The 17,005-nt window shown below is 36.2% G+C and overlaps 1 protein-coding gene across 1 annotated transcript in view; it reads left to right on the top strand.

The window, feature by feature from the left end:
* The window catches only part of LOC306855904 (protein phosphatase 3 catalytic subunit alpha-like), a gene marked incomplete at its 5' end in the record, with an annotated part of 80,939 nt that overhangs the window by 41,585 nt on the left and 22,349 nt on the right, over positions 1-17,005 (top strand). The window contains 3 exons of the mRNA XM_079394855.1: positions 3,137-3,337; positions 13,679-13,803; positions 16,124-16,235. Of these exons, the coding sequence (XP_079250981.1) occupies positions 3,137-3,337; positions 13,679-13,803; positions 16,124-16,235 (438 nt within the window). The remainder of the gene's footprint in view (positions 1-3,136; positions 3,338-13,678; positions 13,804-16,123; positions 16,236-17,005) is intronic.

Raw genomic sequence — 17,005 nt, 5'->3', positions numbered from 1 at the left:
TGACAATCAGTTTCCGATAATAAAAAAGTTTGAAATAAAGTGAATTCATCATAATTTCAAAGATATTTTCGTGTCTTAAATGACCTAAATGTGTTAACTACAAAAAAAAAAAAAAAACATTAGAAAAATCATGATGAATTATTTTAAAGCTACAGGAAATGGATTTTTTTATGCTTTTCTCTAGAGAAAAAAAGGCCCTAGTAATCTCTCATGTGTCTCCTCAGATGTTTCAGAAGAGATCTCAGCAGTGTTTTACATTGTCCTCGGTTTTCCCAAAATAGCAAAGTCTGCAATCAAAGACAGAGCATCGCTTTGTTTTAAAAAAGTTGTCTGGACAGTTGGAGAATACAGAGATTTGTGCTTTTTCTGATTTCACAAAATGGTGACGGTTTGGCTCATGAATATTAATTACCTTCTGCAGAAATTATTTAGCATAATCTTTCACTGTTTTGAGATATTGATCTTGGGGATCAAGTATTTGTTTATTTCCATGTCAAAACAGGATGTTGCTATTACCAAAGTTTGTGATAATTTTAGTGCCATTTGGGGTTTTAATTAGATTTTTTTTTTTTTTATGATGTTACTTATTGTATATGGGGGATCTGGATTCTAGTCCCCCTTAATCAGACTTTCTATTTTAATAAAATGGAAACATTGTACATCAATGCATATAAAATAAATATCGACACATTTGCTTTCACTGGAATGGATAGCAAGTCGCAGAAAGACTGTGTGAACATTGCCGCTGGTGCTTTCCAAAAGTGATAAATACAACAAAATGTGTTTATGCTTTACATCCTAGTGGCTAGAAGACTAACAGCATATATTAATAGGCTTCTGGAATGTCTTGTACATATATCTTGCATTATAGTCAACATATGAAACATTAATATGTGGCCATATTTGGCATTGTTTGGCCAATTTTCGTCCAGCCATTTCAATAGGAATCCATGCAATTGGGAGTGCAGACATGAGGGCAAAAGATTTCCTTAACAGATTTTGCAACAGGTTGAAATTGGTTCTGACCAATGACTGAAAGTGACTTCTGCGTGAGCTATGCATCATGCATTTCTACACTATAGACAATAAACAATGGACCTTTCGTCCAGAGAAAATTCACTAATGTGACCACATGTTTCGATTTATTAAAATTCACATGACCAAGGAGACCAAACATATACAAATATGGAGAAGCAACGCAAGGATATACAGACTTGAATGGGCTGTTTTTTACTGCTGTTAAAATCCTATGCTAGGCCTAGTCTCATTATCCCAGCAGCAGGAACATGAGATTTCTCTTTTTTCCCCCTCAAGTCAAACATGAATTATTTAGCTTTGTGTTGATCTCATTGAGTCTCTGCCCTGAGCTTCCATTCCCAGTTCCCCTACTGTATCGCTCTCTCTCTCTCTCTGAGCTGTGTGTGTTGCTGCTAGCCTCTACTCAGCAATCCAAAATGCATGTTTTTCTCACAGAATTGCCCATATCTCTAAAATCTTATTCTGAAATCCTGCTCTGAGTGACTGTGCCATCATGTACAACGAACAATGTGTAGCATTTCTTCTCAATGGCACTGTAACTGCACTCAGTAATTATTTCTGTACAGTGTGGGGCGAATCTTCGCAAGCACACATGCGTAAATAATTCACCATGCCAATGTTTTGTTGAAGCCAAGTCCCACATTATCAGTGTACACATTTGTGAGTCATAACGGAAAGAAACTGCCTTTGCCCCAATTTTTGGTGCAGATATTGTTTTCTCCGTCTAATTTCTAAATTGAAATTTCACACAGCTGAGAATCAGCAACTTTATCAATTATTCACATCCAGCTCTTTGGAAGCTTAATAAGCAGCTGTTATTATGACTTGTCAGTCAACTAACTCATAGCAGTTCTGGCTTTGTTTTTGTGACAAAAGGCCAATTTATCATTGCTGTAAGTGAGCTTAATGAGCAAACGATGATGCTAGGCAGACATGATTCTAGAAAAATAGTTTTGTGGGGAGTTAAGTTAACAGAGTCATGTATGTTTTAAGAATAGGTTAGGTGACTCTAACTATCATCTAATTAATAAGTGAGGTCAGCTTTTTTTTTTTAGTAGTAGTGGTGCTTTATTTAGCATGTTAACTGTTAGCATGCTAACTCCATTCATTTTGTATTTTTTGAAAGAAATGCATACTTTTTTCATCAAGGATGCATTCAGTTGATTAACAGTGACAGGAGATACTTAAATACATTTGAACGTTCTATACATCGAAGAAACCTGGAAACAATTTTCATGGTTGCCACAAAAATATTAAGCTGCACAACTGTTTTTAACATTGATAATAAGAAATATTTCTTAAGTACTAAATTAGCATATTGTAATGATTTCTGAAGGATCATGTGACACTCAAGAACATAGTATTATTTAATAACTAAAACTAAAATCATTAAAAAAAATTGTTTCTTGAAATAACATAGTAGTAAGTTTAGGTTTTTTTATATTTTATTGCATTTCAAATAGTTTCCAAGGCAACATGTCATTTAGTTTAACTTGTACTATAATAAAAACTACAGCATATAGACATATTGAAACAAAAACACAGCAAACATTGCCTTATCTTTATCTGAAATTAAATAAACAACGGATAATAAAAAATAAATTCTAAATATTCATTAAAAACTACACATTATTAAAAACAATGCTACTTATATAACCATGCTAAAGACTGGAGTAATAGCTGCTGAAAATTCTGCTTTGTAATAAATTGCATTTCAATTGTTTTCTATTGTAATGAGTTTTATTTTAAATAGTAATAACTGAATTTAATTTAACTGAATTCTTGATCAATAACTGCAGCCCTGGTAAACATAAAATACTTCTTTTAAAAAGCATTTAAAAATCTTTTTGTGTTCGTGCAGCCATTTTGATTTAACAGACTAGTACTTCAGTCTGTATTTTTCCAACACAGTACTACTGTTGATAAACAAATATAGTGTGGCCTCAGAATCTGAATCATCAAATGATGTAGTTACAATATCCCCAGAGAATAGTTGCAACTGACCACAGAGTTACGCTTATACAACATAACTGATGTATCAAAAGTGACTATAACAATCAAGTTCTGATGTATTCTTTCTGTTTTGTGTTTCCCTCAGCCGTTCCCTTCCCCCTGAGTCACCGCCTCACCATGAAGGAGGTGTTTGACTGTGAGGGGAAACCAAGGGTGGATCTACTGAAAGCCCACCTCACTAAAGAGGGCCGAGTGGAGGAGACCGTGGCCCTCCAAATCATAGAAGACGGGGCCTCTATCTTACGCCAGGAGAAGACCATGCTGGACATAGAGGCACCTGTCACAGGTACTTCCCTATTCTTTCTTCCTTTCCTCACACACAATAGGAAAATAAATATACAAAGTACTAAAAGGATGGTTTTACTTAACATGCATTTGAGTGACTATGTATGGAAGCCCGTTTCTGCCACTGAATAAAAAGTAACACAAGGTAATTGCGACTTTTTGTCTCACAGTTCCAACTTTTTTCTCGCAATTGCGAGTTTACAAGATGTTTTTGCATTTTATAAAGTCTGAATTGCAAGATATAAATGCAAGTCGTAGAAGTAAAGTCAGTTGTGAGATATAAACTCACAACTGTAAGAAAATAGTCTCTTTTTTTCCCTCAGAATTGGACTTTATATCTCATAATTCTGAGATAAGACGTCAGAATTGCTAGAAAAAAGTTGTGAGACGTAAACTTGCAATTGTGAGTTATAAAGTCAGAATTGCGAGATATAAACTTGCAAAAAAGGTTTTTATATTTATTCTGACTTTTACTTCCAATTGCAAGTTTAAATCATGCAATACTGAGAAAACATATCAGAATATTGGGAAAAACTGAGAGATAAAAAGTCACAATTATCTAGTTTTATTTTTATTCAGTGGCTGAAATGGGCTTCCATAACCATGTGTGCCATGTTTTGCAGCAGGATCGGATGTATTTTCAGACATTAGTCGATAAAGAGCGTCTTTGCATTAGCATCTGTTTGTGTACATAATGCAGTTTGTTATCTGACGCCGTCTGCATGTGTTAACTGTATATCCGTGACAACCTGCTTTGATACCGTCAGCAAACAGGACTAAAGATCAGCAAGACAGCGAGAGCTTGAGAGAGAATGCACAATCCTGACCTCAAATACAAAAATAAACTCCAAAACACCCGACTGGAAGCTGAAAGAATGAACAAGGCCGACAAAAACAAAAGCCGGCAAAGTGAGCAAGCGCTCGAGGTGTTTCCGTAAGAAGTTTACCTGTGAAGGTAGCTGTCACTTTGAAGTTCGATCCCTTGTATAAGTAGGAACGTGTATACGTGTGTGTTAATTCCCTCCTTACCTGTCATCACATCAAGTATGAGGTGAGAATAGAGGAAAAATTGTTTTAAATTAAAACTAGGGTAATGTATGTACCACATAAAGCATGTCTTTGTCTATTCGATGGATCGTGTGTCTCTGCATCTGCGCGTTTTTTTACTTTTATCAGTGTCTGTTGATAATCAATAGAGTTGAGTACTTGATACCCGCGTCCATCTGCAGGAGTGTGTCAGCACACCAGCTGGCTGTGATTTCCGCTGTCTCATCCGCGTATGAGCCGCTTACTCCTGAAAGAAACAGGCCCTTATGTAACCGGCACCAAAAAAAAAAAAGAAATACGCAGAGATAATGGACATAGCTTGATTAATTTTTCTTTGTAATGTGATTCTGCTCACCCAAATGGTACATCTCCTTCACGCTGGCGAAATTGCAGTATTTTTAATCCTGTTTTATAGAGTTTTAGACAAAGGTGGAAAGAGTACGGAAATATTTTACTCAAGTAAAAGTACCATTACCATTACCTAAATTTACTTAAGTACAAGTAAAAGTACCAGTCTAAAAATCTACTCAATTAAAAGTAAAAAGTAGCTAATTTAAAATTTACTCAGAGTAAAAATTACTTAGTTACTTTTTAACAGTGGGAGGGACGAAACAATGGGATAGACCAAGGGTGTCAAACTCAGTTCCTGGAGGGCCCCAGCCCTACAACAGTATAGATATAACCCTAATTAAATAGCTATAAAAAGCTATAGCTGGATCAGATGTGTTTAATTAGGGTTATATCTATACTAATCTAATTATTTAGGCTTATTTGAAAGCTACATGGTATGTGTGTTGGAGCAGGGTTGGAGCTAAACTCAGCAGGGCTGCACCCCTGGAATAAGTCTATAAATCTCAAATTAGTTGTTTTTAATTAAAGGAATCGGTTATTTAGAATAATGAGATATTTGGGCTATTACCAGGTAAATTAAATCAGTATCAACAAAATGTATCTTTGAAATGCAGAGGAAATACAGAAGCTTCATCTGAAGTGGCATTTAGATGCATTTACATACTGTTTAATGCAGGACATAAATGCATTTAACCTGCAGTTACAAATGCAGAAATAATTTTTTGATATACAAGACATAAAATGTTGAATACTCATTTGAAATTATATTTAAGAAAAAAAAAATCAAAAGATACTTTAAATGCGAAATTCAAACCGCCAGTAGGTGGCAGCAAGTCACAGTTAATAAGTGAGTCATTGACTGAACCGAATCATTTAAACGGTTGATTCATTCAGGAACAAAACACCATCATTTTGCTCAGAGACGCAAAACAGTGCTGTGGCTGTGTTTGGGATTATTCTTGTTGTCGAAATAGAGCAAAAACAGACAATATGGTGTCTAAAACGCAAGTCTCTAAATTAATTTCTTGTTTATTGAGTTGTAAAAAAAATCTATTTGTAATCATGCTGATTTTTGGAGAAAAACGGCACTCTTCGTGTGATATTGATTTACTATATGAAATTATATAAATATACATTTTCTGCACCTATCTCTTCAATTTTGTGATCATTTTAAATGCATTTTAACAATCACGCAGTGAAAGAATGCACTATAAATGCGCGTGCACTAGTCTAGTCTACTAGACTTCACACACAGTAGGAGTGTTTTGTTTGGTTTTTGGCTAAATACTGATAATGTCAAATCGCACATCGTTAAAACAACAATTACTGCACCACTGTCTTTTTGGCTAATTTGTGCAAAACCTTTCGCTAAACTGCCAAAGCTTCATTTTAACCACCAATGCAATGATGCAAGTATTTACCTTACGTTTACATGCTTGCGAAGGGGTGATGTCGAGATTTGCTGCTAGTTTGGTCTCCCTAGGCAAACACAGCTTACATTGCATAATAGAGCATAAACATGGCCAGGAGTTCACTTCATTTACTTCGAGTTCAACTTCAGCAGAAAACGAAGGGGTTTTGTTTTCAACTGGGTCTGCACCACTATCGCCTGTCTGTCCATCTGTATCTTTCTTGTGATTTTAGCGCCAGTTTGTTCTCCTGCCCATTATTTACTGCATAGTTTCCAGGGAGCGATTTTTTTTATTATTTTTTTAACTCAGTAATGAATGTGTTTTAAAATGTAGCGAAGTACAATACTTCAAACTAAATATACTTAAGTAAAAGTAAAATTACAGATATTAAAAATTACTTTAAAAAGTAGAAGTACACAAAAAAGCTACTCAATTAGAGTGACGCGAGTAAATGTAATTCGTTACTTTCCACCTCTGGTTTTAGAGTTTTGTTTATTTCATTTTAATGTGTGCTATAGGAGTGAAGTTGCTATATAGCCTACTGCAAAAGTAATTTTCTTAATCAGTATTTGTCTTGTTTTGTAGTGTAAGGATAAAATTACGTGAGAAGCAAAATTTTAAAGATATTAATGTTTAGTGTCAAAGAAAATATGTTGAGTTATGTTTGTTAGTTTTCCTACTCGATTGTCAAATATTTTTCTCTTGTTTTAAGAATAAAACTCACTTTTTTATTCGTATTGTTTGCAAATAGAGTAAAAAACAATAATAATAATAAAACAGCAGTAATTATTTTATATAGGATTTATTAGGATTGTTTTTAAAACAAGACAAAAATACTGATGAAAAACGAGTGTTTTGCAGTATGGGTGGGCTGTAAAACTGAGACAACTTATGTTAAAATCACTGCACCAAAGGCTGTTTTTGGCAGCCAAGAAAGTCACACGGTCACAAGCTTCAGTGCATCAGGAGTTGTTCACCACTGTGTTTTAAGGCACAAAGCATTTGAGTTCACCCCGGTTCAGTCACAGTCTCACAGGAAGAGTTCAATTCCAACGTGCACTTAAATTTGTCTGGTACAGTACAGCTGTTAAAATCCATCAGTTGATCAGAGCGACCTACAGAGCGAGAGAGAGATAAAGAGAGAGAGAGAGAGAGAGAGAGAGAGCGGTTCTCTGCTGCAGAACACACCTACACCTCTGAGTCATCTACATCTAACAGCTCAATATTCTCTCTCTCCGTCTCTCTCTCTAAATCTCTTCCCATCATCCAGTTCTGCTTGCACCCTGTGTGCCTGCAGTGGGTGATGTGAGAATAAGCATCTCCCCCCTCCACACTCAGCATTGTCACTGCCACACATGAAGAGAGATACTTACAATTATCACCGTTTAGAGTTTACTGTGTGTGCTTGATTGTGTGATGCCTGTCCCTGAGCTCAGAATATTTGCCCAGATCAGCCAAAATTAGGCCAAGAGAAGTTTATGCCTGCCGATCGTCTACTATTAATATCAAAGGGATATGAAATATGCAGGAGGCACAGTGTACACAAGAACCCGTCATTGTCAGTAGATCCGCTTCCTTTGTGATGCAACATAATGGCAAACAAAGACATATCTGCTGCCGTTTGTCACTACCTTCACCCAGCTGTATGGTCATCACCTCATGCTATTGTTAATCAAGACTGCTTACATAATCACAGAGATGTACACACACACAGACACACAGAGAGCACTGGTTCAGGCCCATTCATTTATGCTGAGAATGATTTGTGCTGCGTGATGCTCGCTCATTAAGTCCAGCTTACATAATGGAGAGGAAAGGAAAGGAAAGGAAAGGAAAGGAAAGGAAAGGAAAGGAAAGGAAAGGAAAGGAAAGGAAAGGAAAGGAAAGGAAAGGAGGAAAGAGAAGAGATGTACAAATGGGATAATAAGAGGGGGAAGAGGAGGATGAGTAGAAGAACAGATGAGAGAAGATGAATATGAACAGAGGAGAGGAGGTGAAAGGAGAGGAGTTGAACAGACGGGAGAAAAAGAGATCAGAGGAAAGATGAGAGATAAGAAAAAGAACAGATGAAATGAGAGTAAGAAGAAAGGGGGAGAGGTGACAGGAGAAGATGGGGAGAAGACAAAAAGATGAGGGTCTGCTCCTGTTCAGAAGAGGAGAGGAAGAATGAGATGAACTCATGATCTGAGATGAGAGGAGTGAGTGAAAAGTAGAAAAAATGAACAGACGAGAGGAGAAAAGCAGATGAGGTGAAAGAGGAGAAAGGACAGGAGATGATAAAGTGAGAGGAGAGGAAATGAACAGATGAGAGAGTAAGAGAACCAGATGAAAGGAAAGAGGAGAGGAGAAGAAAAGATGAGAGAAAATGATCAGATATGCAGAGAGGAGATGGGAGAATAAGAGGAGCAAGAAGAAGAGAATCATAACACTCAAGAGAATGAGGAGGCAAGGAGATGAACAGATGAGTGGAGGGTAGAAAAGAAAAGAGAGGAGTTGAACAGAAAACAGAATTAGAGGAGCAGATGAGTTGGGGGAAGAAGAGAATAGAACAAACTCTTGAAAAAAAAGGATGAGGAGAGGTGAGAGGAGAGGAGGTGAAAGGAGAGGGGATGAACAGAAAAACCCAGAGAGAGAATATGAGAAGAGGAGATGAATAAATGACAGGACAGAGGATTAATAGAGGAGAGGAGAGGAGAGGAGAGGAGAGGAGAGGAGAGGAGAGGAGAGGAGAGGAGAGGAGAGGAGAGGAGAGGAGAGGAGAGGAGAGGAAGATGGAAATGAATGCATGTGTTCATGGAAGTGAGAGGAGATAAGCAGAAGACAGAAAGAGCAGATGAAATAAGAGGGAATGAGTAGGGGAAGAGGAAATGAACAGATGGGAGGATGAGGAGAAAATGAACGAAGAGAGAGGAGATAAAAATGACAGAAGGACAGAAAAGAGGTGAGGAACAGATGGGAGTATAAGAGAAGTAGATGAGAGGAAAGAGGAGAGAAGAATAGATGAGAGAAAGAAGAAGAGAGGAGAAGATGAATAAATGAGCAGAGAGGAGAAAAGAAAGAAGTGATGAACATATGGGTGAATAAGATGAACATGAGATCAGATAGAGAAGAGGAAGGATCAAAGGGGAGAGAAGAAAGGAGTCAAACAAGTTAGAGAAGAAGAAAGGAAAAAACATAGGAGACTCAATATGCAGATGAGAGAGGGAAAAGGAAGAGGAGTTAAAAAGATGAGATCCTATTCCAGAGGAGGAGAGGAGGTGAAAAGACAAAGCAAGAGAAAAAGAAAGAGATGAACACGAGATGATTTGAAAGAGGAGAGGAGAGAAGAGAAGTAGATTACAGAAAAGGAGCAGATAAGAGAAGGAGGAGAGCAGATGAAGAGGAGAGAGAAAATGAGCTGCAGAAAGGGAAGAGAAAAGGAGGATATCAGAGGAGAGAAGCAGATGAAAGAAGATGAAGATAAAAGACATGAAAAGAGACAAGAGGAGATAAACAGACAAGAGGAGCGAGAGGTGTGAGCTGTTGGATTGATCAGATATCAGGAGTAAAGGAGGAGCGCAGAGCATTCAGTCGGCGCCATGTGAGATCTTAACAGTGAATTCCATCTACATTCTTCTCCTCGTGCGCTCGGGTGGCATGTGACCCGAGAATGTGAACAAGCATGTCAATTGCACATTTAATACCTGTTTCTCCTCAAGCACAGTTAAAATCAGCTCAGCGAACCAGCCAGTTCGTTAAACAGAAGCACTTAACACCGGGACCCAGGATCATTTTCATGCACAATTCATATACCTCTTCAGGCATAATGTAATGTCTCAATACATGTCTCAATATGCAGGATCCACTCATTTATATACCGTTAACACTACTTAATAACACAGACCGGGCGCATCTGATTTGCCCATGCATTATGCAGCTCTGATTCTGCGTCGTGACTGGGCATATCTGCATTTTTTTCTCCCTCCGATTCAGATTATATAAACCTATCCATAGCTACAAAGACTTAAACAACGGGACTTTCAGACAGCAGTGGAGCTCTGCCAGTTGAGCAAGTTTGAAGTCGTCAGGAGAAAACCAGGTGCCCGGAGGGAAAGAGCCCACTTGGGTATACATGGAGAACTCCTGCTCCTGTGAGACCCTTCACATAACAAAAACAGTGCAGACGAAATAAATGCATTTTGTGTTTTTAATGATCCTCTGCACTCGATTCGTAACATCTTAGATCTCCCGCCTCCTATGAGACGAAATCAGATGGTGCCGTGCACTGTTTCCCACAATGCATCTGCGTTTTTATCAATATTCAGGGTGAAAGGAGGGAAATAAGCACAGCGTGAGAAGGCTAGCAGCTGAATACAAGGGGGCGGAAGAATCTCTTTACCAGTTGGTGGAGGAGCGAGAGTGCGCAGACAAGAGAGTGTTCAACTTGTCACCTCCCTGTCATTCATCAGCCTTGCTCCAGCAGAAAGAAAGAGAGCAAAACAGCGCTAACTGCAGCCACCGTGGCCCTGGCCTTCCAGAAAACGAACCCTTTAGTCCTTCTCGACATCATTTCCTCTTGAGGCTTTCATTCTTCTTGACTATGCCGCAGTGCTTGATTACTTCTAGGGCTTTTGCTCTATAATGTGTGTTAATGGTTCATATTAATGGCCCATTTTGCATGTATGTCAGACTCGGTGGACTGCTTGCAGCTGCTGTATGATTTAGACCAGATAAGTCTGCTAATTCATTTGATGTGAGGAATCTTAATTTAAGCCGCTTCCCTTGAGACGTTTAAGGCTAAATGAATGGTCGTTTTGAGAATGGATCTATTGATTTGGGTATTGATCTCTAAGTAAATAGATTGTTGGGTAGAGCCTGACAGAATGCTTGTGTCCCTATAGTGAGCTAGCGTTATAAGAAAAGGAGGTCAACATCATATAGTTATTAAGCTTGAAAAACGAATTCCTGGGTGTTTAGGAAACAAATATTAGAGTGGAGGAAGGCCTGTAGAGTTGATTAAAATACTCAGTCTGAATGATACTTTTATGGCTTTAGTCTTTGTCTGTTTTAGTGTAATCCTAAATGGTTTTAAATTTCACCTTTAGAAGCTGCTTTAAAATTAAAATTGACATTTCTTATTTGTTCGTATTTAAACTATTTATCCATGCACATCATTATTTGTTACAAAATGCACATGCCCCTTTAATCTTTAATCAGGAACATTAACTTCCTCTCCCCCTCTTTTTTTCTGATGGAGTTTGCACTGGAGGGCGGGACAATGATCTCTTGCTTTTAACAACCTGTCACTCTCATGAGATTGCTTCAGTTAGCAAATGACAACAATCCAATCAATTCGTCATGGTCCTACACGTTTTTCTCTTTCGAGAAGCCGTTTCACTTGGATATATACGTGACAAAAGTGATTTTTAGTTTCTGCCAACTTCAAAATATGCATTATTTCACTTCTGGGAAAGCCAGTCAAAAATATTGATGGCTCATATCCTGCACTACAAAGATTTTTGTCCAATCAAATTGCCTCTAGAATGAGAATGCCCCTCCCCCAGCAACCACCTAGCAAGTAGCAAACAAATAATGATCATGACGTAACTAAAGTTTATTGGTTATTTCTAAAAGAAATGCTTTTAGATTTTTCTTGTTTATTTTTTTGTTATATTTTAACGGTGGTGCGTTAATTAGCATGCTGACCCTGTACTGAACTACAGCCGTATACATTCAGGATGGACGTATTTGGTCATGACATATCTAACATTGTTTTTTGGGTTTTCCATCATCATTGGTGCGTTATGAGACATTTTGAGATGCATTGTTTTATACTATTGTACTTAGCTGTTTTTGAATGCGCCATATATATACAGCTTATACGAACTCAGTTGGAATGGGGTCTGGTGAACCTGAAAGCAGCCTGTTATACATGGCTCCCTGAAGACTTTATTAGTTGACTAGTCAAAATGATCCACTTTGAAAAAATGTAGTTTCGCTAACACAATCTCATGGGAAATGGTAACTATTTTAGATTGTGGCTATGTCGTAAACACAACTGTCACTGAAGTGTGCGCCGATCATATAAATAACATATGAATGAGATCATATGAAGTCATACAAATTAATTTGCTGAAACTTAAAATAGATATGATTTGCCAAGAAACTGTTGAGTTTTGCACAGTTCTATATCTTGTTTTCATATTCTGTATGTCTTGCCTCCGTGTTTCAGTAGGACATATATACTGTTCAAAAGATTTAGGTCAGTAAGAAAAACGGGTCAGTTTTTTGAAAGAAATTAAAACTTTTATTCAGTAACAATGCTTTAAATTGATCAAAACATTTATAATGTTACAAAAAAATCCTGTTCTGTTTAACTATTAATTCATCAGAAAAACATGTAGAAAATGTATCTTGCTTCCTGGGAAAATATTGAGCATTCAACATTCACAATATAAATGGTGTATGAGCAACAAATCAGCATATTACGATGATTTCTGAAGGATCATGTGATTCTGAAGATTGGAGTAATGATGCTGAAAATTCAACAGGAATAAATAACATTTTTAAATATTTTCAAATATAAAGTTATAATAAATTGTAATAATTTTTCACTATATTACTGTTTCCACTGTTTTTGATTAAATAAATGCAGCTTTGGTGAACATAAGAGACTTCTTTCAAAAACTTTTCAAAAACCCAGACTTTTACACTGAAGTGTTTGTTAACACAGGAAAGAAAACTGTTTGTCAAGCATGTCTTGGTGTCTTTAAAGTGGGAGAAACAGGAAGTGAGATGCTCCACATTTTTTTCACAGCTCTCAAGCATGGTGACGCACTTACAGTAGGTCATATCACACAATCTGGACCTTTCGCTGTAAAATCAGATTCCTCAAGCAACCAAAAATTCTCCAACTCGTTTCCCTTCCCACAAGCTTAGAGTTGGAACAAACACACTTGCTAATTTCAACCTCTATCATTGTATGTCAGTGATGTGGGCTTGATATCTGGGTTTTCTTACGTGATGTATGAGCTAAGAGGATTTTAAATGCGTGTTTCCCTCTCTGTCCGTGGCCACACCCACACACACTACAGGCTGAGAGGCCTCTGGGGCAAACGCTTAGGCAGCATCTCCATGCCAACGCAAACTCCTCATTTATTTCATTCTTTATTCTCATCAAATTCATGTCTCCATGGCAACAGGAGTTTGCATTTCGCTCCCTCTCTCTCTCATGATGTTGAGAATGATGTTGCAAAGGACTAACATAGATTTTCAGGCCAGCTATGTTTCATATAGGTTCACTCTCCCAGATGTGCAAAGCTGTCATTTTCAATTCGATGAGTTCGTTATGGCTTGAGCAGTCTAGTGGTTGATATTAAGGGATTACGCCTAGCACAGAGCTGCAGTTACAGTATGATTTTAATAGCTATGGCTGTATGAATCCGCCATGGATTAATGTTTGTATATCCTGTATATTGAACAAACAGTTGAGGCTGTTTGCATCCAGCTCAGCTAGTCAAAATTTTCCTCTGTTTTTCTCTTTCTTTATGCAGTGTGTGGTGACATCCATGGGCAGTTTTTCGACCTGATGAAACTGTTTGAGGTGGGTGGTTCTCCAGCCACAACACGATACCTCTTCCTGGGTGACTATGTGGACCGGGGTTACTTCAGTATCGAGGTGAGACAAGTTGCACTGGGATAGTATATGCATCCATCCCTCTATGGTTTCACCATTTTTAATCAAGTTAATTGAAAGAAATTAATCATTTGAATAAAAAGGTTCATTTGAGTCATAACCATGTCCAGACTGAATATGCATTAAGCATTTTCTCAACTGATTCTGCGAGAAAGCTACAGAATGGATTGAAACATGATGTTAAAAAGAGTAACTACACTCTTACTGGTAGCTGAAGGCATTATTAAAATTTTAATTATTAAAATGATGTCCAATAAACAAACAAATTCTACAAAAACTACAAAAGAAGTTCATTGTCATAATGAAAATTGATAAATAAACATGCATAAATATTAATAAAATTAATATTCATTAATATTAAATTAAAAATACTTTTTTAATGGTGTGTGCGCACCAAAAGTGAATGTAATTATTCGCATGAGTTGATTACATACAAGGTCAATGCGAAGACACGAATAGATGCAAATTCGCGCTGGGCGAATGACGCGAATTGAGCAACGCTATTACGGCAAAAGCACGATATACACCTCAATCGTGTGTTTTGCACACGTTGAAATGTTTTTTTTTTTTATTGTAGAAAAGCGTAACATTCAAGCAAGTTGAAAAATTTAAACTCGAACGGAAAATTTGCATGATGCATGATGCAAGCCAATCAGCAATGAGCTTATTGACAAGTCCAGTTTGACATGTCTGGTTATATCAGAAAGTGGAGAAGAGCATTTTTATTTGTGCGAGTGACACGCAAAACATTCAGAGGGAAATCTAGAGCAATAACGCGATGCAAATATTTGCTTCGCTTTTGTGTGCAAACATTATAAGACATATTCCATGTAGTCTCTCTACAGTCTTATTGATAGGTGCAAAGCAGTTTTACATTTGTCCAAATATTTAATAAAGAAACAAATTCTATGTAAACCTGCAGAGGTTACAATTTATAATAAACATTAGTACATAGATATTTATAAATATAAATTAAAAATATTTATAGCTAAATACTATTTAAAAAATTATAAATACAGTGTGACATTTAAACAAAAAGAAATATTCCATGTATATTTATCAATAAATTAATGCACATTATAACTATTTAATTAATAAATAAACGCTCATAAAACAGCATTAGATTTATAAAAGCATTAATAATATTTTGTTCAATATAAATTACCACTTTGCAAGACACTGCTGCAACTGCTTGCATCATGCGACTAAAAGAGTAAGAATAAAATAAGATGACAATAATAATGAAATCAAATATATAATAAAATAAACATTTAACAATGTATTAATGAACATATACAAAAATCAGTGGTTGCAGCTCATAAATGACTTCTGCTGCAACTGAAGCATAACTGTCCTCCCTCAGTAATGCCTGCATTTATTCAATTCTTAAAATTCACTCAAATATATCTACATTTTTAAATTGTCAATGAAACTTGCATGAAAGCACTTGCTGTTGACCAAGCAGGCTCGGTTATTGGCTGATAGTCTCATCGCAGTTATCTTGTAACTCTCAAGTATTCCTTTGATAACAAGAATGAGCAATTCTGTCACACACATCAGGGACTCATCCTCCAGCTTCAAACAGAGAGGAGGAATCAGTCATCTGTGAGCGCTGTGCTCTGACGTTCGTGTACGTTGACATGTCCAACTTCTGCCATCTTTGACTGCTGGCCATGATTAACTCTGTGAACACATCTCAACACCGACTGCTCAATTAAATCACTCAGCTCCTAATGTTTTGCTGAAGAATTCTTCTTTTATTTGCTAAAGCATGAGATCAGCATGAGTTGTGTTTAACTGTGTTTAATTAATTCATGTGTTGTGTTTAATCTTTACTTGACCCTCCAACTCTAGCACTCTATTCTAATTTTATTTTATCTTTTTATAAAAAAAAAAAAAAAATAATAATAATAATAATGATCTGTACTGCGTTAGGCTAACCAAGACTTGTAATAGCACTTGCACGTTGTTGCTCTTTTGTTGGTTTTGATTGCTTCTTATGTCCTCATTTGTAAGTCGCTTTGGATAAAACGTCTGCTAAATGACTAAATAAATAAATAAAATAAACTGTGGATGTATTAGCAGTAAAGGGAGAGGAGGAAGCTCATGTATGGTTTGGTCTGAGGGCAGCCGGTGAAGGTGATGGGGACTGATGGTAGATGTGATAACATATGTAATGTAATTGGAAGAGTATCATTAACACTACACAGACCTTGCACTGGCCTGCATTAGCATGGTGTTAGTAGGTATCTCATGGATGTGGCCGTATGTTTCATCTCTTTTTCTCTCTCCTTCTCTGTAGTGTGTTCTGTACCTCTGGTCACTGAAAATCCTCTACCCAAAGACGCTATTTTTACTGAGAGGAAATCATGAATGTAGACATTTGACAGAATATTTCACCTTCAAACAAGAATGTGAGTATCCCCTTGTCATGCTTGCAATGCTGTATTGATATACTGCAAATGTAATTTGTAATAGCAAAAAAAAGAAGTTTAGTAGTAGTCAGTATTTAGTACGTTTGGGGTCAGTATGATTTATACTTTTAATACTTGTATTCATTAAAGATGCATTAAAGTGTTTGTAAAGACACCATAATATTTCAAAAAATTATATTTGATGTAAATTATATATTAATTAAATAATTATTTAAATAATATTAGCAACAAAAATGTTTTTAAATAAGAATAAGAAATGTTTGAGAAGAAAATCAGCAATTAAATTACTTTTTCAAATATATAAAATAAATATCTTAAATTGTAATAATTTTTCTGGTTTTGCTATATTTTTGACCAAATAAATGCAGCCTTGTTGAGCATAAGAGATTTTAAAAACATAGAACAGTAGTGTATATATTTAATATAATTTATATTTATATTATATTTTAACATTTGTAAAAAAAATTGTATGTTTGATTAGTAATTCATGATTTAATGATTAATGTTTTAAAAGGAGTACATTAATTCTTATATTTTCCTATATCAAAAAGGTCAGTTTTCCAGTATTAACAAAACAGATTGATTTATCATAATTGTGTGTGTGTATATATATAGTTTATTTTATATCATTTTCATAACTTAAAAACTTAGAATAAATAATTTTATGTTATTTGTATGCAATATGTTGTGTTTATATTTTTATATGTAAATTAGAATCGGAATTCACATTTCTGAACAATGACAAAGTT

Source organism: Barbus barbus (assembly GCF_936440315.1).
Source record: "Barbus barbus genome assembly, chromosome: 36".
NCBI classification, from domain to species: domain Eukaryota; kingdom Metazoa; phylum Chordata; class Actinopteri; order Cypriniformes; family Cyprinidae; genus Barbus; species Barbus barbus.
The sequence above is the reverse complement of the archived record's forward strand: the minus strand, read 5'-3'. Positions and strand labels throughout refer to the sequence as shown.